This window comes from Amblyomma maculatum, chromosome 7, assembly GCF_055883805.1.
Source record: "Amblyomma maculatum isolate TAMU_Amacu chromosome 7, ASM5588380v1, whole genome shotgun sequence".
Classification (NCBI taxonomy): domain Eukaryota; kingdom Metazoa; phylum Arthropoda; class Arachnida; order Ixodida; family Ixodidae; genus Amblyomma; species Amblyomma maculatum.
This window is the reverse complement of record NC_139350.1, coordinates 122,971,888-122,992,006: the sequence shown is the minus strand read 5'-3', so window position 1 is coordinate 122,992,006 and position 20,119 is coordinate 122,971,888. Positions and strand designations below refer to the sequence as shown.

At 46.8% G+C, this 20,119-nt stretch overlaps 1 protein-coding gene across 1 annotated transcript; it reads left to right on the top strand.

The window, feature by feature from the left end:
• The first annotated feature begins 290 nt into the window (after positions 1 to 290).
• Positions 291 to 5,364, top strand: LOC146184600 (serine/threonine-protein kinase PLK1-like). The gene is made up of 3 exons (XM_084608589.1): positions 291 to 404; positions 2,071 to 2,178; positions 5,050 to 5,364. The coding sequence occupies exons 1-3, from the start codon at positions 291 to 293 to the stop codon at positions 5,362 to 5,364; spliced, it is 537 nt and encodes a 178-aa protein (XP_084464715.1).
• The last annotated feature ends 14,755 nt before the right edge of the window (positions 5,365 to 20,119 follow it).

The window sequence follows — 20,119 nt, the reverse complement described above, 5'->3', positions numbered from 1 at the left end:
TTATATTATGTCCCCTACAACGAATTCTGGCCAATCTCCCACTGTGGGTATGTGCCATTAAAACGAGGGAGAAGAAGAAGAAGGCTGCAAAGGCGCATGTGGCACGTGAAGTAAATGATAATCGGGCATATCTTCGCGCTTGCCCGAAGCCAATGAAAAGCATCTAGGCCTTTCTCATCCGCCAATCTACCGTCATTCTAGAACCGTCAGTTGTGGTGCTTTGTGGCAGCTTCAAAACCATTCATCTTTCTGGCTCAGGTTGGGCCTGTTAGGTTTGCTGGCTGCGAACGATGCCTTCAGCCCTCCCGACCAAGACTGGGGCGGCTGCAAGCAGGGTCATTCCGGAGGTCATCGTTGACAAGAAGTCGAGAAAAGAATACGTGCGTGGCAAATTCCGCGGCAAGGTAGGCTCTTCAGTCGTTTCTGGGTGGCACTACCCGTTGCACAGCTTCATATTGTACCACTGAAGGCTATTTTGGAGGTGCGTGATTCGAAATGCAGATTCTGCATGATGTCCTTTTGTCACTGCGATGGTGGACTTGCTTTGTGGGTGTGGCACCACGTGTTGGTTAGCATCTCCTGTAATTCGACAGCTACCTATGAGACCGGCATGAGGGCAAGGCTTATATCTAAGTTGACGCTGTCCTGAAGGGAGGGTAGATGAAGGGGAGGAGCTATAGTCTTCGTTATTGCTTTGACACTTCCCGATGAATGATGACAAGTGGAATAGTATTGCTACATGCAAGACCATCTTGGGCACACATTCACTATGTGCCCTTCTTTGTCCAGTCCAGCCACTGTATTGTCGAAAAAAGCAGGGATTGGTGCTAAATAGCCAGTCGTCACTCACCTTGTTACGTGGTAACAACGTTCGCACGTAGGGCAAGCAACCAAAGGAAACTTTCGAAATCAGGGTGCTTACTAGGTGAACTTGGATCCAAGAAAAAATAAATCGGCGGCGGAGATTCTATCGACGTGTACGTTGGAATCAGAATACCAGCAAAATTAGGCCTCGCTACGGACATTCCGATTAACCCGCGTGTAGTGTCTCGAAAATCCCTGAACACTGCTGGCTTTTGCAAGCCTGACTGCGATCCTTGGCGAAGAATTCGAATAGTCTAGTTCGAACATGCTGTAGATAACGATCTGTACAGCGGAACAAAACACGATGAGTCCGCGTGCACCTGCCGAGTTTAGTGAATCACTATTTAAAAAGGAAATCAAGAACTATCACTCTGACAAGGGAGTAATTCAGGAAGAAAGGTGGGCGGATAGTTAAACTGGAAACAGGTTGCTGCATGAGCTTTCTGCTTAAGAGAGCGCAAATATATTCTGCATTCTGCGTTCATTAAAATGCCTCTCTCCCTCTCTCTCTTTCTCACGCGTGCTCGCCGACCGTCCGGCGAAAATTTAAAACTCCAAGGAAACGCGCGAGATAATGCTTCTGCGCGGTAAAGAGGAATGTTAGGGTCTCACCACATCATTTGAAAAAAGTAAAGTATGGTGGCAGTAAAGTTTCTTATTGCTCGTGGAACTCACTATTCATTGCAAAGCGTCATCTCAGCCCTACCTTCAGTTTATTCTAGCAAAAGAAAAGGTCATTAAAGCCTGTGTTTGTGCAAAACTACCGCATGCGCAAGCAACAAAAACGCGCATTTCCTTTGTGCATATGGCCGAAACTAGACTGATACTGCAAATGAGATCTTAAGCCTGCTAAGCAGCTATCTTGCAGAGGCCCTCTTCGAATTGTTTGCCCTTTTCACTAGTCTATTTTTTCCAGTAAGCTCAAATAAGAATAATGTTGTTGGTTTGGATCTTGGAGCTACAGATTTAGGGGGGGGGGGGGGGAGGGGGGGGTAGAACAAGCGTTCCCCTCCGAAAGAGAAATTTTAAATAGAATTTTTTTGCTTTATTCCTTGTCTCTTTTTTTCTAAGCAGGTTCACGAGATGCATAGTTGAAATGAGACCATTTTTACCAACCGCTTCATGCAATTGGTCCCTATTCCGCCCCTTGAAGAAAGGGAGGGAAGGAGGGAATGAGGGCATTTACCCAAAGCCTAATTTTTGCAGGGTGCCTATGCAAAGTGCTACGAATTTCGGGACAAGGAGACAAACATGGTTTTCGCAGGCAAGATCATCTCCAAGGCACTGCTCATGAATCCCCGGCAAAAAGTAAAGGTACATATCATCTGAGGAATCGTGTTTACTGTATTTTCTCACGCTTTTGCGCTCCTTGCAAAAACATTTTAGTACGAAAAAATTAGTTGGGACAGTAAGCACGAGTGCATTTGAAATGTATAGCTATTAATGTCGGTTTGGGGCCGGGATAAGATTTATAGCTTCAATGAAGGACTTCACTAACTGTTCAATTGACTGTTTCCATTAGTTTTGCTTTTTGTTATACTTTTAACATTATGACTGGTTGCCGTTTCTAATGGTTTGTACCTGTCTGGTTCAGATAGCCCCAGAGATACAAATACACAAGAGCCAAAACCACCAGCACATCGTTCGCTTCCACAGGTACTTTGAAGACAACCACTTCTATATCATCACGAAGATCTGCCGAAGAGGGATATGTCTTTGTAGTTGTTCGTGCATCTGAGTCCCTCAATTCCCATCGTAGCCTTGAATATTATACTTTCGCAAACCTTTCGATTTTTCACTGCCCCTATTTGGTGATGCTAAAGCGGGCATGCAAAAAGCGTGAAAAGGGATTTTTTTTACTATGTGGGCCAGTTTACTACAAGCCGCAGCCATTCATTGTTTGCGTACCAATTGCGCACCTGGACTTCAAGTTGGCTAAAGGTTAATTTAGGGGTTAAATAGAGAAATAGCTTAGCTGTCTCGCTCTGCTGAAAGACAATACGAATCCCGGCGTCTGATTCCCTGCTTCTCTGTGGGCTAGAATACGCTCAGCATATGTAGTCCACAGAGGGGCACAGAATCGGTTTGGAGCTTTGGGTTTAATTGCTGTTATATGCCAGCACAGCACTTACCTACTGGCAAATTCCACAAAGGTATAATTTACATGTATGCACCTAGCTGATTGTTTAGTGATTAAACACGAACAACGTTCGCTTCATTTCTTTTTTGCGCTTTCATTCAATTATACAATCGGGGACCTCCCTCTTCGTGCTGTCTTCCCTGCCTGTCAGCGTCACAACGACGAGAAATTTCAATTTGTAGTGGTATTCTCCCTAACTACATAATGAAAATTTGTCTCCTTTATCAAGCACTTTTTCATTTTAGTACTAACGCCCCGGCTGAGTCCTAAAACGTGACCATCCATCACAATATATAGTTTTTTAGTGTTCCTCAAATATTCTGAAGAATGTTAGATTTTGCTTGCGCCAGGGTATCGCACCGCTCCCACCAGTTGTTACCTGCTGGTTGTGGCTCCGTGGGTAGCGTTGGCCTGCGGCTCCGTGGATCAGCGGAAGGCATCAGCGGTCCGGCAAAGACGAGGCGTCGACTAACAAAACAAACGTTTAATTCAACATCCCGTAGGAACGGGCAGAGAAGCTGACCCGGAAAGAAAACAGACACTCTCAAAAAGCTGGTCACTCTCTGAAGTGTCTCCGTCGTAGCGGAAACGGCCGCTGCTTTTTATACGATCGTCAGTTCAAAGGGAAAGGAAAAGAATTCATGTCCAAGCAAGCAGTGATGACTCAAGGTATTGCGCACGAAAACTCCTCCACCTCCTACAGATAGGCGAGGGCGACGCTCTCTCCCTTGAGAGCAGAGCTTTGCCAGCGTTTGCACACAAAAGCACGCACACACATTACGCCACATGCGAGATCATCATGCTGGATCACGCCCGCGGGAGGAAGCAGTAGGCGGCCGACCGGACGCCGCTGTAATGGCCGAAACTCTCGCATCTTTGCCTGATTCTGCTCTGCGGCCCCGTCGGTTGTCGCACATGTCCATGGCGAATCTTAACAAGACAAACTACGCAGGAGACAGGACACAGAAAAGATGCATCATACACTTCAGGAATTTCTCAAAAATATTGTCTTATGTATTATTCTATGGCTGCGTTCCTCCCCCCCCCCCCCGCTTCAAACCCCCGATGTAATGGCCTAAACTAAGGGCCTTTAAGGGTAAATCATTAGTGACAGCGAGGAAAGATGCATCATAGACTTGTAGAATTTCTCAAATATATTGCGTTATGTATTATTTCATTGTTGCGCTCCTCACCCCTTCACTTTATATCCATGGTGTAATGCCCTAAACTAAGAGCCTCTAAGGGTAAATAATTTGTGACAGTGACGATGATGATAGCGAAAAGTCAAGGTGCTGAGAAGAATATTACGTCACTTAACATGAATCGCGATGTCCTGGTTAAAATGTACAGCAGAGTGGGTTTACTCTAAGCCCTGTAACGAGACTCCTGGAAGACATCCTGAAATAATTAAGCTCGAGATAGGTGAGCATGCGATTTTTCGTTGCTAGCGGGACCGAGAATGCTGGAGATGCGCAGCGAGCCCTGTTAGAGGGCTTGGAAAGAAATATATATTTTCAAAAGGCCGTACTTGTTCCAGTGCTTATATCAGCGCTTAGCGCAAGTCGCCAGCTGTCGCGGTTTGCGTTTTAAATTCAAAAATAGCCCATTCAGTGTAGAGATCAGTCTCACCGCCAGCTGCTGCTCTTAAGAGATTCTCGAGTTCTCTTATCCTACCACGCCTCCTTATATAAGGCACATCTGCTCACTTAAGCGCCTACACAAGGCTTATGCAAGTATTGAGATGTGACTGAAGGTGAATAGTGTGATGGCTAAATTGTGAGGTAGTAATTGCGAATACACATAATAATCTGGGTCTTGCTGAAAGTAACAAATTAAATCTCATCACTCACATTTTGGAGCATGCCCTCCGACATGTGTGGCACACAACGGAAACCAAATTGCATGTTTCCGGCTATCGCACTCATTTACTCACTTCTCACGAGTCTTGTCGGGTGCTTTATTGAAACCAGGTGCCTTGTATAGTAGATGCGACATATGATTTCAACAGTTTCTGTTAGCAAACGTTTCACTGCATTGCTTTCCAGCCTCTGAAAGAAATACACCGACGTCGTGGGAGCCTGACCGAGCTTAAGTATCGGTATTTCCTTCGCCAGCTCCTTATAGCTCGCCAGTACCTGGCGCAGGAGCATATGATCCACCGAGACCTCAAGCTCGGCAACCTGCTAAACGAGGCTATGGAACTGAAAGCGGGCGACTTTGGGCTCTCCGCCCACATCAGCTACCATGGTAAGCCGAGGATGACCTTCTGTGACGCCCCAAACTACATCGCCTCGGTGGTCCTGGCCAAAAGAGGACACAGCTTCGAAGTGGACGTCTGGTCTATTGGCATTATCCTGTGAGTCTTATGTCGTTTCGGGTGCCTGGTACTACCTGTCATCGCACGAGAAAGAGGATGTGAATTTATCTGTTATAGACTGGAGTGCCATGATATCCAACCCAGTCCAATGTCATCCAGCTGGTTCCTCTTTGTTTCCAGAGATCCTTCTAGTGTACATAACGGACGCGTTAAATTCGCGACAATTTCCTAGACCTAAAAACATCCACTCTGAATAGTTAGGTGATACATATTCGTAATCACAATAAACAAACTCATTACATATCCTATTAAATAAAATTAGCTTGACAAATGTATCTCTCACCACCTTAGCCTGGAAGGTCTGCTTCATGCGGGTGGTTTAAATATATCGCGTGGTCTTTCACATAATGCTGTCGTTCACGACGGCATTCTAAAGAGTATGTGTGAGATAATAGATGCACAAATAGAGGAGTAGTGATAAATCCAGTGGGAAAGTGAACGTACCCCATCGAGGATGCGCAAGGGAAGCCGCTGACGGGAGGTATTACTGCAGTCGCGTCATAACTTTAGACGCGGACCCGAAGTTCAACCCAAATTCTTGTAATGCGAAATCATTTCTTGGCTCACGGGTGGCATGGACATGACCCTGACATCGAAAGTGTCCGTGAATTGTCAGTGATCAGTTTCATGGGTAGTTTATATGACAGATATAACTGTTGTTTAAAGGTATATGAAAATATTAGGGATAGTTAGGTCGGTGAAAGGTTTAAATGATTTGTTAAATATTCAATTGAACGAATCAAGCTGCGGACAAGAGCTGTGGACAGAACATGCCCGCAGGGATATTATAGCACATTTAGGCAAACTCCTAGGCAACCACGGTGCTGCATGGTAGAGCACTGCACGGACCACGTGTCGTGGCCTGGACCTCACCTGAGCCCAACAAAGGAAGCCAGTGCGCGGCCCAGGCGCCCTAACTTATCATTCTACTGAGCTCGACACGGCCTGGGACCGTGCTCACAGTAAAGCATGAGGTGAATTGGTCGATGTCTCTGATTGTACGTAAAGACAAACTGACAAAACTGACATTTTATGCAGAATAATATCTGAAAGACCTCTAAATCTTGTCTCGTTTGCCTCCTTATACGTCCTCATAGCTTTATCATGCTCTGATTTAGAGGTTCCTGCCCCGAAGCAACCTTTGTTAAGACGGTGCACTCTTTGCAACCAAAGTATTCAATTACTATATTGAACTAGAATTTTGGTTATATTAGAACCAATTACCTCACATGTCTTCCCCAGTACAAGCTCCAGATAGGTCGAGAAAAGTTTTGAGACCTTCAGGTTGAAATTATAAGAGTCTATTGCGTTCAATGTGTACCAAGTGCAAATGCGATAAATTATTAAGTAATTTAGGGTCTCCAACAAATTGCTCCCATACTTTTGGGCATATGTAAAACGTTAATGGACTAGCATAAATATCTGCAAGGTGGGACTCTTAATGCACACATTATGAGAATCACAAGCTTCAATGCACAAAAGCCATTTCAGTACATCACAGACATCAGGTAGACAGGCGGGAGACTGCAAAGTAAGAAACGTGCAATGGTTGTGACAACTGCCTGCAACAATAAATAAATGCAGTTTTCACTTCGACAGGACTCCCTCAAAAGAGAAACTTCAGAGGCAGCATCCAGCACATCCGTTGCATTGTCCAGAAGCAGAACTTTGGGAGTCTTCACCACTGCACGGGCAATTGCTATGCGCTGGCGTTGTCATTTGCTTGGTTGGCAGCCTTGCTCACCAATCTCAGTCTCGTAGCCCTGATAATGAAGGAGAAACAAAACAATTACATCAGACACCTTGTAATCATGTAAAATGTAAGCACTATGGGCGCCACCTCAGAGGTGGGCTAGTGACTGTGTACAGCATGTTAAGAACATGGTGAAGAATGTATGAGTTTGAACATCCATGCAGTTTTACAGCAGCTACCTTTCTATTCTGTGCAAATTACTTAACACCTTCCGGTGTACAGTTTCTTTTGCATTTTCTCACATTCTCTGCCTGTAGTTTTACCAATTTCAGTTTAAGATTCCGGTAATCCCCATTTCTACCAGCCATTATTTTCTTTATCTACTGATGTTAGTGACTATAAGTCTGTGTGGTGCCGTACCCGCACCACAGCAACCTTGTGTTGGTGGTCATGAACAGCACCCACTTGACTTCCTTTGAGGTTCTTCGCCAAAGAGCCAGCTACAGAGATGAGCGGGTGCTCAGGGTAACCAGCTTTTAACAGCCGCTAAGTTTGATCTTCGAGGCTATGGATCATAGTGTGGACACAGTACTTCATTAAGGCATTATAGGTTCATAATGCCCCTCTTAACGATCTTTGAGGGTTTTGAACTGTAAGGCAACAAGGACTTGCCTTCTTGTCGAAGAAACTCAAAGGAAGTCAAGTGCATGCTATTCATGACCCCCAACACAAGTTTGCTTTGGTGCGTTACCTGCATTCTATTCTTCACACGCTCAAAAAGATTGGTGAAAAGGCAGGTGTGTGCTGTGTTCTCGGCGCACGACAAGATATACAACCTTTCTCGCAGAGTGAATGCCCCAGCTATGCGATGGCCAGCCTGTTCTGTTAGGTGCCTTTCGTTGCGTGCGAAGTTGGTGTGGTTTATAAAATTGCTCTGAGTTGTGGCAAGGCCTACGTGGGGCAAATCGGGCGCTGCCTCAATGAAAATCCTAGGGATCATTCAAGTAATGTGTACACCACTGTAAAGAGCAACTTGCCTGTCCACTGTCTAAAGTGCCCCTCTCCATTCTGAGAGCCTTCCCTTCATAAACGCACTGTCAATGTGAAAATGCGCATCAGGTGACACGCGAAATAATAGAAGCCGCCCACATTCTAAAGGTGGGACGACATTGCATTAGAACGCCCTAGATTGTGTTAACAAAAACGCGAGTTCGAATATTTGAGCCACGCACAGAGTAGTTTTATAGTTCAGGATTCCGGATTATACATATTTTAGCTCTCAGTGCTGTTTTGGCATCAGTTGTTTTAGGTATTCCGATTTTAATGCCCTATTGGCTTTTATCGCTGTTTTTTTTCATGCTCCTTTTAACCGCCTTTTTGGCTTTTTCTACATTTTGTTTTCGTGACATTGCATAATGTTTTTTTGTTATTCGTTTTTTCTATTGACTTCATCATTTTATCGCTCTTCCATTATTTTGTCTAGCTTGTTGTCTCGCTTTGTTATGTTCAGCTTTGTTATTCCGCGTCTTTTCAACTTCTGGTGCGTTATCTTTCTTTCAAGTGAAAACCCATCAGCTGTTACCTTCTTGCCCACTTTTCGAACATATATATTGTGTTGCTTTACAATAAAAAACCAGTTGAAGTCAGTGCTGTGTTGTAGTCTCTTCCGTTGTCCGTGTGCCAAGAGTGCACTGTTTTGTTTTTTTTAAGATGAACCACCAACTTGCCCGTTCTTCCACCCTTGCCCTTGTAATCGTGTAAAAAGCAAGCACTATGTGCACCACCTCAGAGGTTGGTTACTGACTCTGTACAGCATGTTCAGGAGATTAAGAAGAATGTATAATGTGGTTGAGCATCCACGCAGGTTTCCAACAGCAACCTTCCTATCCTATGCAAATTAACACCTTCCGGTGTACAATGTTCTGTTGGATTTTCTGACATTCTCTGCCTGTAGTTCTACCAGTTCCAGTTTAAGATTCTAGTAATCCGATTTCTACCAGCCATAACGTTTCTTTATCGGCTGATGCCAAGGTGACTAATAAGTCATTGTTCTCTTTTCTTTTTGTTTCAGTACCTAAGAACTTCAATGCATTGCACACTTCCTTGATGACCTGCAAACAGTTCTTAAATGAGCATGTTATTAACTTCACGTATGCAGACAACAGATGCCACATACCCTCCAAGATGAAAAGGTCGCGGATGACTGGCATATGCCTAAAATAAACTCAGTGCTGTTCTATTCCCACAAATGTAGAGCCATGCTTAAGGCTCTGAAACAAAACATGTCACACATGCTGAACATGCATTCTCGGGTATTGAAATAAACCTAGGCCTAAAATGTGTTCAAGAACAAGTAGCGACACAATTCCTTACAATTTGCCTAAAAGAACAAATAAATGTTTAGAACCATAGCAGGATGCAACACAATTGCTGTGATATTGTCAAAATGAATGCACAGTATGGATGCAAGATTGAATAAAAACCGTTAAGACTGGCGATAGTAACTGCAATTTTAAAACACTCAGTGTCAAACAATTCAGTGATCTGCCTTGCCTTTTCTGTTGCCAAAAACTATTCAATCGCACAGGAGAAGAGGCAAAAATAGTGTTTAACATCAACTTTCTAGTATGTTGTTGCTATAAAGAAACAGGCAACACAAAAGTTCACACTTCAGTCTTGCAGTGATGAAAGCCTGGGATCACCCAGTTTGCACACCCCAGAAATGTTCACATGTGCTAAAATGAAACCCGATTGCCCCCATTTTCTGGCCGAAATATGGCAATATCCAGGGTGCCGCAAAGCTTGTCTATGACATCACACACCAATTCGCAAGGTGTTGCATGATGTGCCTTTGTTTGGTGTGACAAAATACTTGCTCGGTGGTCTCATCTAGTGGACGTGCACTAATGTTCCCTCACCATTGTACGGGAAATACCAGTTCCTCTACCCTATTCTGGGCGCTCCACTTTACCACCTGAAGCTTAGTCATGCTTCCTCAACGCATTCTGGATGCATGGCAAAGCCCTTCAGCGATGTTAACCTTCCAAGAAGACGAACCAGCCTTGTCGGTGGTGTCACTGTGAGTGGGTTTAGTAGCCTTATGAGATGCCTTTGTCAGGAACACAACTTGCTTCTTTTTGCCTGCCTATGCTGCAGGGAAGTTTAATCTGCGCTGTAGACATCACTGCTCTTCATTACAGTCCAGTACTGGCATCTATCATTGGGTGCTCTGTCATTCTTCACGTTTGCATGTCAGTATGTTGTAGTACCTCATGGAAGTTAAAAATACTATCGAAAAAAAAAATAATTTTCACCTTCCTCGAAGATTTAAATTTTGAGGCGGCTTAATTGCTGAAGTGTTTCAGGAAAATGGCTATACACAGAAAAACGAGAGGATGTCGTATCGGCAGAGTAAGCGGTGCAACAAATTGCCAGCTATTGTAAAGCAGAAATAAAAATTGACAGGACACGACTGTTATTATCCTTGCATATTGCTGCAAACTATTGCAATGTTAGTTCTTGCTGCTAACAGCTGCAAGCATGTGGCCCTATCAATTTGCTTTTAATGCGCGCAGAATTATCTAGACCAGTTTTTCTTACTTGGAGGTCCAAGAAGTGATTTTCTGAGCTAGCAAAACCCATGCCCCCATTTAAAAAAATGAAATGTCGTACTATAGCTGTCGCCTGGCTAGACACTGTTTTCCAGGGTTAAAAGCATGCAGGTGCAAAACTCATTTTAGTTTGTTAAAGCGAAATAAACACGAAAGTAGAGCGGACATGGAGAGGCACATGCAAGAGAGAAGGTGAGTATCTACAGCAAGCGTTGATACTGATTTATCCATTGTTGAACTCAACCTCTGGCTGCACTCCTGGACTGGGTTGCAACATAAAGCATCTTGGGTTTGCGATGAGCGAGAGGTGTAGTGTTGGAAAGACTCGAAACCGTTCTAGTAGAATGCATACCGCTTGGAGCGCTATGCATACATGTGCCCAATATCACCTCCTCCCCATGTCCTCAGCAGGCCATAGCATGAAGCCTTATTAAGTGCACGTTTTATGTGTGGCTTATTAAGTCGCCAATTTAGCCTTAACTCATCTCCAATTCTGAAACCTGCTCCAGAAACTGCGGAAGCAATCAGCATATAACATTGCCGCGAAACCTTCAAACCTGTATTTGTTATTTTTCAACAGCCGCCGGCATACAGGCTTATCACTCTGATTCTGGATCGCGTATCAGCCCCGTAATCTTTGTTAATGCTCGATGTCGCAAGTCACACCTTTATCAGTTTCGTAGTAGCGCAAGTTGCACCGAGATCTATCTCGATGATTCCGGCCACTCGTGTGTCTTTCCGAAATGTTCCAGCTCGTTCTTGTAGCTGTTTGCGACGTTATCTAGATTATTCTGTGCAGCCTTTAAATTGAGCGTTGACGAGTGTGACGAGCATTCTTTGTTCGACGATCGACCAACACGTTTGCTGCTATCGCTGCCGCCGAGTTTCTTAGTTCTTTTGCGGACGCAAGTCAGCCCAATAAAGAGTTATTTTCCATACCATCAAACCTGTGTCTTCATTTGTGTCATCGACCCTGGTCACCACCACGGGACATCTGGTGAAGGTGCTGCCTTTGATCCTTCAAGAGACGACCCAAGCCGTGTTCCTGTCGCCCTGGAGGACCAGCCTGCAGATCACCGAGCCAGCCGCCGACTTCAATGCCTACAACCCGAACACGGTCTGCTGCCTGACCCCATTCGATCTCGGAAGGCATCGACGCTGACAATGGCCCAGCTTATAGCCCCGGTTGTTTTCGTCCAACCCCGTGACCCCCCTGCTTCCATGGTCGACCAGATGAAGATGCTGGAGGCTGGATCGACATTTTCGACCGTGTGGCAGAATTCAACGGCTGGAACGACGCTGCGAAACTCAGGCAGGTCTACTTTGTTCTTCAAGGACATGCCAGAGTTTCGTTCGAAAATCATGAGGCAGCTATGAGGGATTGGGACATTTTCAAGGAAGCGTTTTTGACTGCCTTTTCAAGTGTCGTCCGAAAGGAAAGAGCCCAGGCCTTCCTTCAGTCAAGACTTCAACTTACTAACGAACCTGTCCTGGCGTATGTTGAGGAGATGAAGCGCCTCTTTCTCCACGCCGACCCTAACATGACCAAAGGTGAGAGAGTCAAATTTTTATTGCGAGGCGTTAAAGCATCGCTTTTTCCAAGTCTTGTCCGAAATCCGCCAAAACCCGTGGCGGAATTTGAAACGGAGGCGTCTACTATCGAGAAGACGTTGGCCACCCGGATGCGCCACTACGAGCGACCACTTCAGCCGGACTGCTCAACCCACTATCCCAGCGCATCTGCAAGCGATGAGAACCTTCGGGACCTCATAAGGGAGATCGATGTGTGAGAAGAGCTCCACCGATTGATGCCATCATCGCAACAACCCCAGGTGGCGACGCTCACGGACGTCGTCCGTGTAGAAGTCCAGCAGGCGCTGGGCGTTCCTCAAGCGACGGCTGCGACTGTTCGAGCACAAGAGGCAACAGCGATGAACTACGCTGGTGCATTACGTCGCCCTGCGCCCCGACATGATGACTTTCCGAACCCTCGCCGCTAACATCCTGTTCCTGAAAACCGCCCCTTGGACCCCGCCCGCCAATCCTACCAACGACCAACAAGCCCCAAGAAGTGCGACGCATGAAGGACAGCGAACAACCCGTCATTATGCTTCCACTGCGGTGAGGCCGGTCACATTCTGCGGCACTGCCCGTACCGACGAATCGGTCTCCGCGGATTTGCAGTCGACGCTCCACAACCGCGCCCGGGTGAACGACCGCAAGACATTGACAACTATCTGCGTAGCGGTGAGATTTTGCCACCAAGCCGTCGGTTCAGATCTCCATCGCCGTACAGGGCCCCCTTTGCGTCGCCAGGCCGTAACTACGATGAGAGTGTGCGCGGAAGGTCCCCAAGCCCGCGCAGGGGAAACTAAAGGCAGCAACCTTTGGAGGTGAGATTGCTCAAGGGCGAAAAGACGAAGATCCTCCGCTGCCGACGACCAATAACGACGACGCAGCTATTTCATTGCCGCTCCACACGACGACATCGACGACAACACGACCAGAGTGCGAGCCGACACCGTCGCCCAAAGAAGTAACAACGGTATGCCCCGGCCATGACCTGAAGAAACGACGGAGCCGAGATCGGACACTAAGGCCCACGTGCAATGCAAGGTCGCGAACAAGTGACCTTGAAGTTGACATCGACGACCGCAGAGTCACTGCCCTAGTAGACACCGGAGCTGACTATTTAGTCATCAGTGGACCGTTAGCCTCTCAGCTCAGGAAAGTTACCGCCGCTTGAGATGGCCCGCTAATTCGCCCCGCAGGTGGCAACCTGATTACTCCATCGGGACGATGTACTGCAAGAATAACCGTAAATGGGCGTAGTTACCCCACTAGCTTTGTGGTCTTGGAGCAGTGCTCCCACGACGTGATTTTAGGCATGGACTTCCTAAATGAAAATAGGGCTATCATCGACCTCCGGTTCCAAGCTCATCAAGCTCTCTGCAGACAAGGCCATTCCTGCTACGACGACGTCGACGCAACACATCGCTCTAAACGTTCTCAAGGAAGCATTGGCCGTCCCGCCCCGATCAAGCAACGCAGTCTGCGTAGGTAGCGCAAACATTGAAACCGCTGAAGGCATCGTCGAAGGAAATATCCAATTGCTCTTAGAACGAGGTGTCGGCGTCGGCATCGCAAGAGGCATTGCGAAATTTCGGAGAGGTCAAGCTCAGGTGCTGGTAACAAACTTCTCAGAAGAATACCAGCATCTCAACAAGGGCACGACGATCGCTTTTCTCGACGAATTAGCGGACCTCAAAGTTGTATTCACCCCCCCCGACCAAACGCTGGAAGACGCACCGGACCAATTCCGTCAGCCCACATCTGACATCAACCCGGCATTGACACACAGCAGGAAATATCAGATTCTGAGTCATCTTCGAAGCTACGCGGAGTGATTCTCGTCATCATGGAAGGTACGACAAACACCACTGGCCAAGCACCGAACTATAACGGACGAACACGCCCGACCTGTCGGCCAAAGTCCATAACGTGTATCGCCGTGAGAACGCCAGGCCATACGAGATCAAGTTCAGCAAATGGTGCGTGATGAAGTAATCCAGCCATCGAAGAGCTCCTGGGTGGCACCAGTCGTTTTGGTGAAGAAGAAAGGCGGCACACTTCGCTTCTGCGTTGATTACCGCCGCTTGAATAGCATTACTAAGAAGTGTGTCTATCCGCTTCCCGGCATCGACGACACTCTCGACCGGCTCTGCAATGCAAGGTACTTCTCATCGATGGACCTGAAGAGCGCATATTGGCAAATTGAGGTCGACGAAAGAGATTGCGGGAAGACCGCATTCATCACACCGTACGGTCTTTTTGAGTTCCAGATGATGTCATTTGGCTCTGGTCCGCACCAGCCACATTTCAACGAGTAATAAACAGTCCTGGCAGGCTTGAAGTGGCAAATTTTTTTGGTATATTTGTACGACGTTGTTGCCTTCCCGTCAAACTTTGAAGACCACCTAAAACGACTACAGACAGTGCTGGAAGCCATCAAGTCATCGGGACTAACGCTAAAACCAGAGAAGTGTCACTTCGCCTACGAAGAACTCCGGTTCCTAGGTCACATCGTTAGCAAGGACGGTATTCGCCCAGACCCGGAGAAAACAGCTGCAATAGCAGAATTCCCACCACCTGCCGACAAGAAAGCTTTGCGCCGATTTCTTGGGCTGTGCGCTTATTATCGACGATTTGTCAGAAACTTTTCGCGGATCGCCGAACCGTTGACGCAGCTTACAAAGGCTGACGTACCTTTTAAATGGGAAGCGCCGCAAGCAGAAGCCTTCGATGAACTTAAACGCCGCCTGCAATGCCCTCCTGTACTTGGCCACTTTGATCCACTTTGATGAAAACGCCGAGACTGAAATTCACACCGACGCAAGCAGCGTGGGCCTAGGAACTGTTCTCGTCCAGAAGAGTGGCGGACTGGAGAAAGTAATCGCCTACGCGAGCAGGTCCCTCACCAAAGCCGAAGTCAATTACTCGACGACCGAGAAGGAGGGCCTCGCGACCATCTGGGCCACTTCTAAGTTTCGTTCATACCTATACGGCCGACCATTCAAGGTGGTAAGCGACCATCACGCGCTCTGCTGGCTGGCTAATTTGAAAGATCCCTCCGGCCGCCTTGCCAGGTGGAGGCTACGACTTCAAGAATTCGACTTGACTGTAGTCTATAAGTCGGGCCGGAAGCATTCCGACGCAGACTGTTTATCACGCGCTCCCGTCGACGCTCCTCCAAAGGACGATGACGACGCCTTTTTGGGACCGGTAATCGCCAGCAGTTTCGCAGAACAACAGCGATCAGACCCTGAGCTGAAAGCGCTAGCGGATTACTTAGAAGGAAAGACCACTTCCCTTCCTGGTGTGTGCAGGCGACATTTATCTTCGTTCGCGTTAAACACTGGCCTCCTCGTGAAGAAGAACTTCGCACCCAACAGGACTGCGCAACTTCATGTAGTGCCTAGAAACCTCCGGCAGGAAATTCTTCACGCGTTGCATTATGAGCCTACAGCAGGCCATCTCGAATTTGCACGCACGTTGCGTCGAATCCAGGAGAAGTACTACTGGCCGCGACTGCCTGCCGTAGTTGCCCACTATGTGAAGACATGTCGTGAGTGCCGACGACGCATGACGCCGCCTATAAGACCAGCAGGACTACTAAACCCGATTCCGCACCCAGACCTGCCCTTTCAACAAATTGGGATGGATCTCCTCGGCCCCTTCCCAGCTTCGTCTATGGGTAACAAGTGGATCATCGTGTCCACTGACTACCTTACCCGTTACGCTGAAGAAAAAGCCCTACCGAATGGTACCGCGGCAGAAGTCGCCAATTTTTTTGTCGAACAAATTCTCTTGCGACACGGCTCCCCAGAAGTGCTCATCACGGATAGGGGAACGGCGTTAACGACAGAGTTGACGGAAGCCATCCTGGAATACAGTCATACAAGCCATCGACGAACCGCGTACCATCCCCAGACCAATGGCCATACGGAGCGCCTGAATAAAACGATCGCGGGCATGATCGCCATGTACGTCGACGCTGAACACAAGACCTGAGACGCCATCTTGCCGTACGTGATCTTCGCGTATAACACGGCAGTGCAGGAGATGACCAGAGCGACCCCGTTTAAGCTTGTGCACGGCGGGGAGCCCACGACGACGCTCGACGCAATGCTTCCGCACGTAACCAACGAGGACAACGTTGACGTCGCCGCCTACCTGAAGCGTGCAGAGGAAGCCCGACGACTCGCACGACTACGTACTGAAGACCAACAGTGCACCGACAGCCGACGATACAACTTACGATGACACCACGCAGAGTACAATTCAGGAAACCAAGTGTGGGTTTGGACAACAATTCGCCGTCGCAGATTAAGTGAAAAGTTTTTGCGTCGATGCTTTGGGCCGTACAAAATCATTCGCCGCGTCGGACCACTGGACTATGAAGTCATTCCCGACCGAACGACAGCATCACAACGGCGACGCGCACGCCCAGAAATTGTACATGTTGTACGACTGAAGCCATATTACGCGCGTTAAAGAATCTGTGGCGTTTAAACTTTGCAGTGTTTATGTTTAAGTTACTTTGTCTTGGAACATCGAGGCGATGTTTTTTTAGGGGGGAGTAATGCCGCGAAACCTTCAAAACTGTATTTGTTGTTTTTCAACAACCGCCGGCATACAGGCTTATCACTCAGATTCTGGATCGCGTATCAGCTCCGTAATCTTTATTTGTTAATGCTTGATGTCGCGAGTCACACCTTTATCAGTTTCGTTGTAGCGCAAGATGCACCGAGTTCTATATCAAAGATTCCGGCCACTCGTGTGTCTTTCCGCATTGTTCCAGCCCGTGCTGGTAGCTGTTTGCGACGTTATGTAGATTGTCCTGTGCAGCCTTTAAATTGAGCGGTGACGAGTGTAACGAGCATTCTTTGTTCGACGATCGACCAACACGTTTGCTGCTATCGCCGCCACCGAGTTGCTTAGTTTTTTTGCGGGCGCAAGTCAGCCCAATAAAGAGTTAATTTCCGTACCGCCAAGCCTGTGTCTTCATTTGTGTCATCGACCCTGGTCACCACCACGTGACGAAACCAACCCTTCCCCCCTTGTCCCATGCAGTGGTCTCAACGAGTCTGCCACCACATCTACTATCTACAAGGAGTCCCCGACACATTCAAGGCTGAGAACCATTGATCTAGCCAATGCTGTGAATGTGTTGTTCTGTTTGTGCGTGCTCAAAGTGACTGGGCATGGCTTCATAATTTTCTTTGTCGCGCAAGATAAGCAGAGATTTATCTCGAATGATTGCACCCACTGGCATCTTCTTCCCCATTGTTCCAGGTTGTAGTCACCTTTGTTGGATTTAACCAGATATTTTTTTGCTGACTTTAAATTGAGCGCTGATGAGTGCAATGTTCATTTAATGTTCCGACCGCCACAAAGCAAGTTTGTTGCCAAAACCCCCACCGAGTTGCTTAGCTCCTATGCGGGTGCAGGTCAACCCAATAAAAAGCTCATGAGTTTGTTTGTTGGATTCGGCATTGTCACCATAATGTAGCAATTTTAAGGTAGTATTGGCCTTGCATGTGAAGGATGAAATGTATTTTGGGAACTCTGACGATGATGTCAAGCACGACAAGAAATTTGGCTGCCTGGAATTCTTCCGCCATCGTAGTGTCCTACCAGCCAAACTGGACGTTCTCAGCGAAAAAGTAGTTGAGCAAAGTTGACCGCTCATTCACAAAAGTTCAGCTTCGAACGCAGCCAGAGTACACTCAGCAAGTGCGGATTCACACCGTCAAGAGCGATATGTGTTAAAGGAGAATGATTGGAAAAGAAAACTCTTGCAGCACTTGCTTTTTGCTTCTGTAAATTTTCCCACTGGGTTTTCTTTCACCAGACAAATGCAAGAGAACAAAGCTTGACCTCGGAACTGCATGTGTAACTGGCATTTTGCCAATAGGAGCCACACAATAAACCAGCCATTCTCAGCACGCACTGATAATCCAACACTGGGGAAACAAAAAGAAATGCCTGAGAGTGAGCAAGCTGCTTTCACCTAAATTTAACAAACACCACACAGTAAGCTTGCACAAAATGAAGGTCTGCTAACACAGACTAAGAAATTAACCGTAAAGGAGTTCATCCTGCATTAGACATGTATCTGCCAATCCTGAAACTGCTGATGCAAACCCTAGCACTGACATTTCTGCTTCTGTTGCAAATGCCTCCTGTTTAGCGTTGATTCAGCATAATCGTAATACCACTTCCAAAGAAACAAACGCTCAATCAATATGCCTAACTTGTGAAATGTTTCAGCGAATCACAACTGAAAGATAATGTCAGCAGATATGGAGTGTTGCGAAACGACGTTGTATCACACAAAGTTTGTAAAACAAAGCCAGCTTTTGAACCACACCAAAATAGTAATAACACTTCCAGAACTAACCTTGAAACTGATTGCGTCACGTGGTGCATAGGTGACACATTGAAAACAAGGTTTTGTATTCCTAATGATTAGCAGGCCGATGTTGCAGAGGATATCATTTTGACACCCCAGAGTGATCACTACTGTATGGCAACATAAAATTGTATATACTGCTTGTGGTCTGAGGCATATACCGCATATATCTACAGCGCGGTTGAGGACACAACATTCGGAACATTTATCTCCTTTCTTTATTGCTTTGTTGCCCTCTAAATGCTATATTGAGCTATTTAAGCCTGTCATTGCATACCTCTAGTTTTTATAGTTATATCTTACCACAGCTTTCACATGAATTTGTAGCTAAGATGGTGCCTGCAGAAGACCCCAGTATGCACATATGAACAGCAAACTTATATATAAAAACCTTTCAAACTCTAAACATAACCATTGTATGTATAAACTGGAAAGTGTTAATAAAAGTACAAATGACAGTAAACGGCCAAATTCTACCCCGGCCTTTCAAGCGGCCCTTGTCTGAGGAGTTTGCAAGCAGCGTTCGTAATTAGTGCTCCTTCTATAACGTCGCCTGTTCTTTTATGCCCTTTATGCTTTTGGCGCCGTACCTCGCAGTCAGTTCGACTGGCCTATTGTGCCATTTAAAGCTGAGTCTTCTTCGCTGTAAAATTTTTTAAGCTGTCAGTCAGTGACCTTCATGCACCATATCCTTCTGGTCCTCCTTCAATACATTGCTTTCTGCAATGTTTACAGAAAGGATGCATAAACCATGCGGAAGCGATATGCGGTGGTTGTCGCGGAGGCAGTGCTTTGCGCCAATGCGAAATGCTGCGGATGGCAATACATGCTTTGCACGTGAGGTCACTTCCGCCCTCGCCCAGAGCGAGCGGCCACGCTGGCACAGCACTGCCGAACCATTCGTCCGACCGTGTGTTTCGTGCGTGTGTGTTACTCCGGAGCACTGTACAGGTGCTTTGGGCGATATTTTCGTGTTCTTTTGGGCACAATGCCTCCTGTACAAAGGAAAGAGTCGCTGTGTGCAAGCTATTACCCTGAACTAGTTGGATCAGCGCGCGTACGCTACGAAGAAAAAGTGCAAATGTGCGGCTGTGTGGAGTCGACACGACGGCCGACGCTGATGTGCTCCCTGAAATGACCCACGGTGATATCGTCAGAAATTTACTTTATTCCTTCACCTTTGCGACTTTGGAAGAAATGACATTCAAATCATTTGAGGCGCACAAGTATTTCACCAGCGGGTGGGTGACAAGCTTGACTGCGATGCGCCTACAAGAAGAAAAAGTGCTTCTGCTCGGAGATGTATACCTTTCAAATTAAAATACACGGAATGGTTTACGCGAATGAATCTTCACGACTTGAAGAAAAAAACATTCTCGCTGTGAAGGCAGCGCTTACTGTTACGAAGACATATCGGACTTCCGCGAGCAGAAATTTGCGGCTCCAAAACATGCAGTTA

Coding starts and splice junctions, on each gene's coding strand:
- LOC146184600 (XM_084608589.1), top strand. CDS start 291: ATGCCTTCAGCCCTCCCGACCAAGACTGGGGCGGCTGCAAGCAGGGTC. Junction 405..2,070: donor GTGGCAAATTCCGCGGCAAG/GTAGGCTCTTCA, acceptor TAATTTTTGCAG/GGTGCCTATGCAAAGTGCTA. Junction 2,179..5,049: donor ATCCCCGGCAAAAAGTAAAG/GTACATATCATC, acceptor ATTGCTTTCCAG/CCTCTGAAAGAAATACACCG.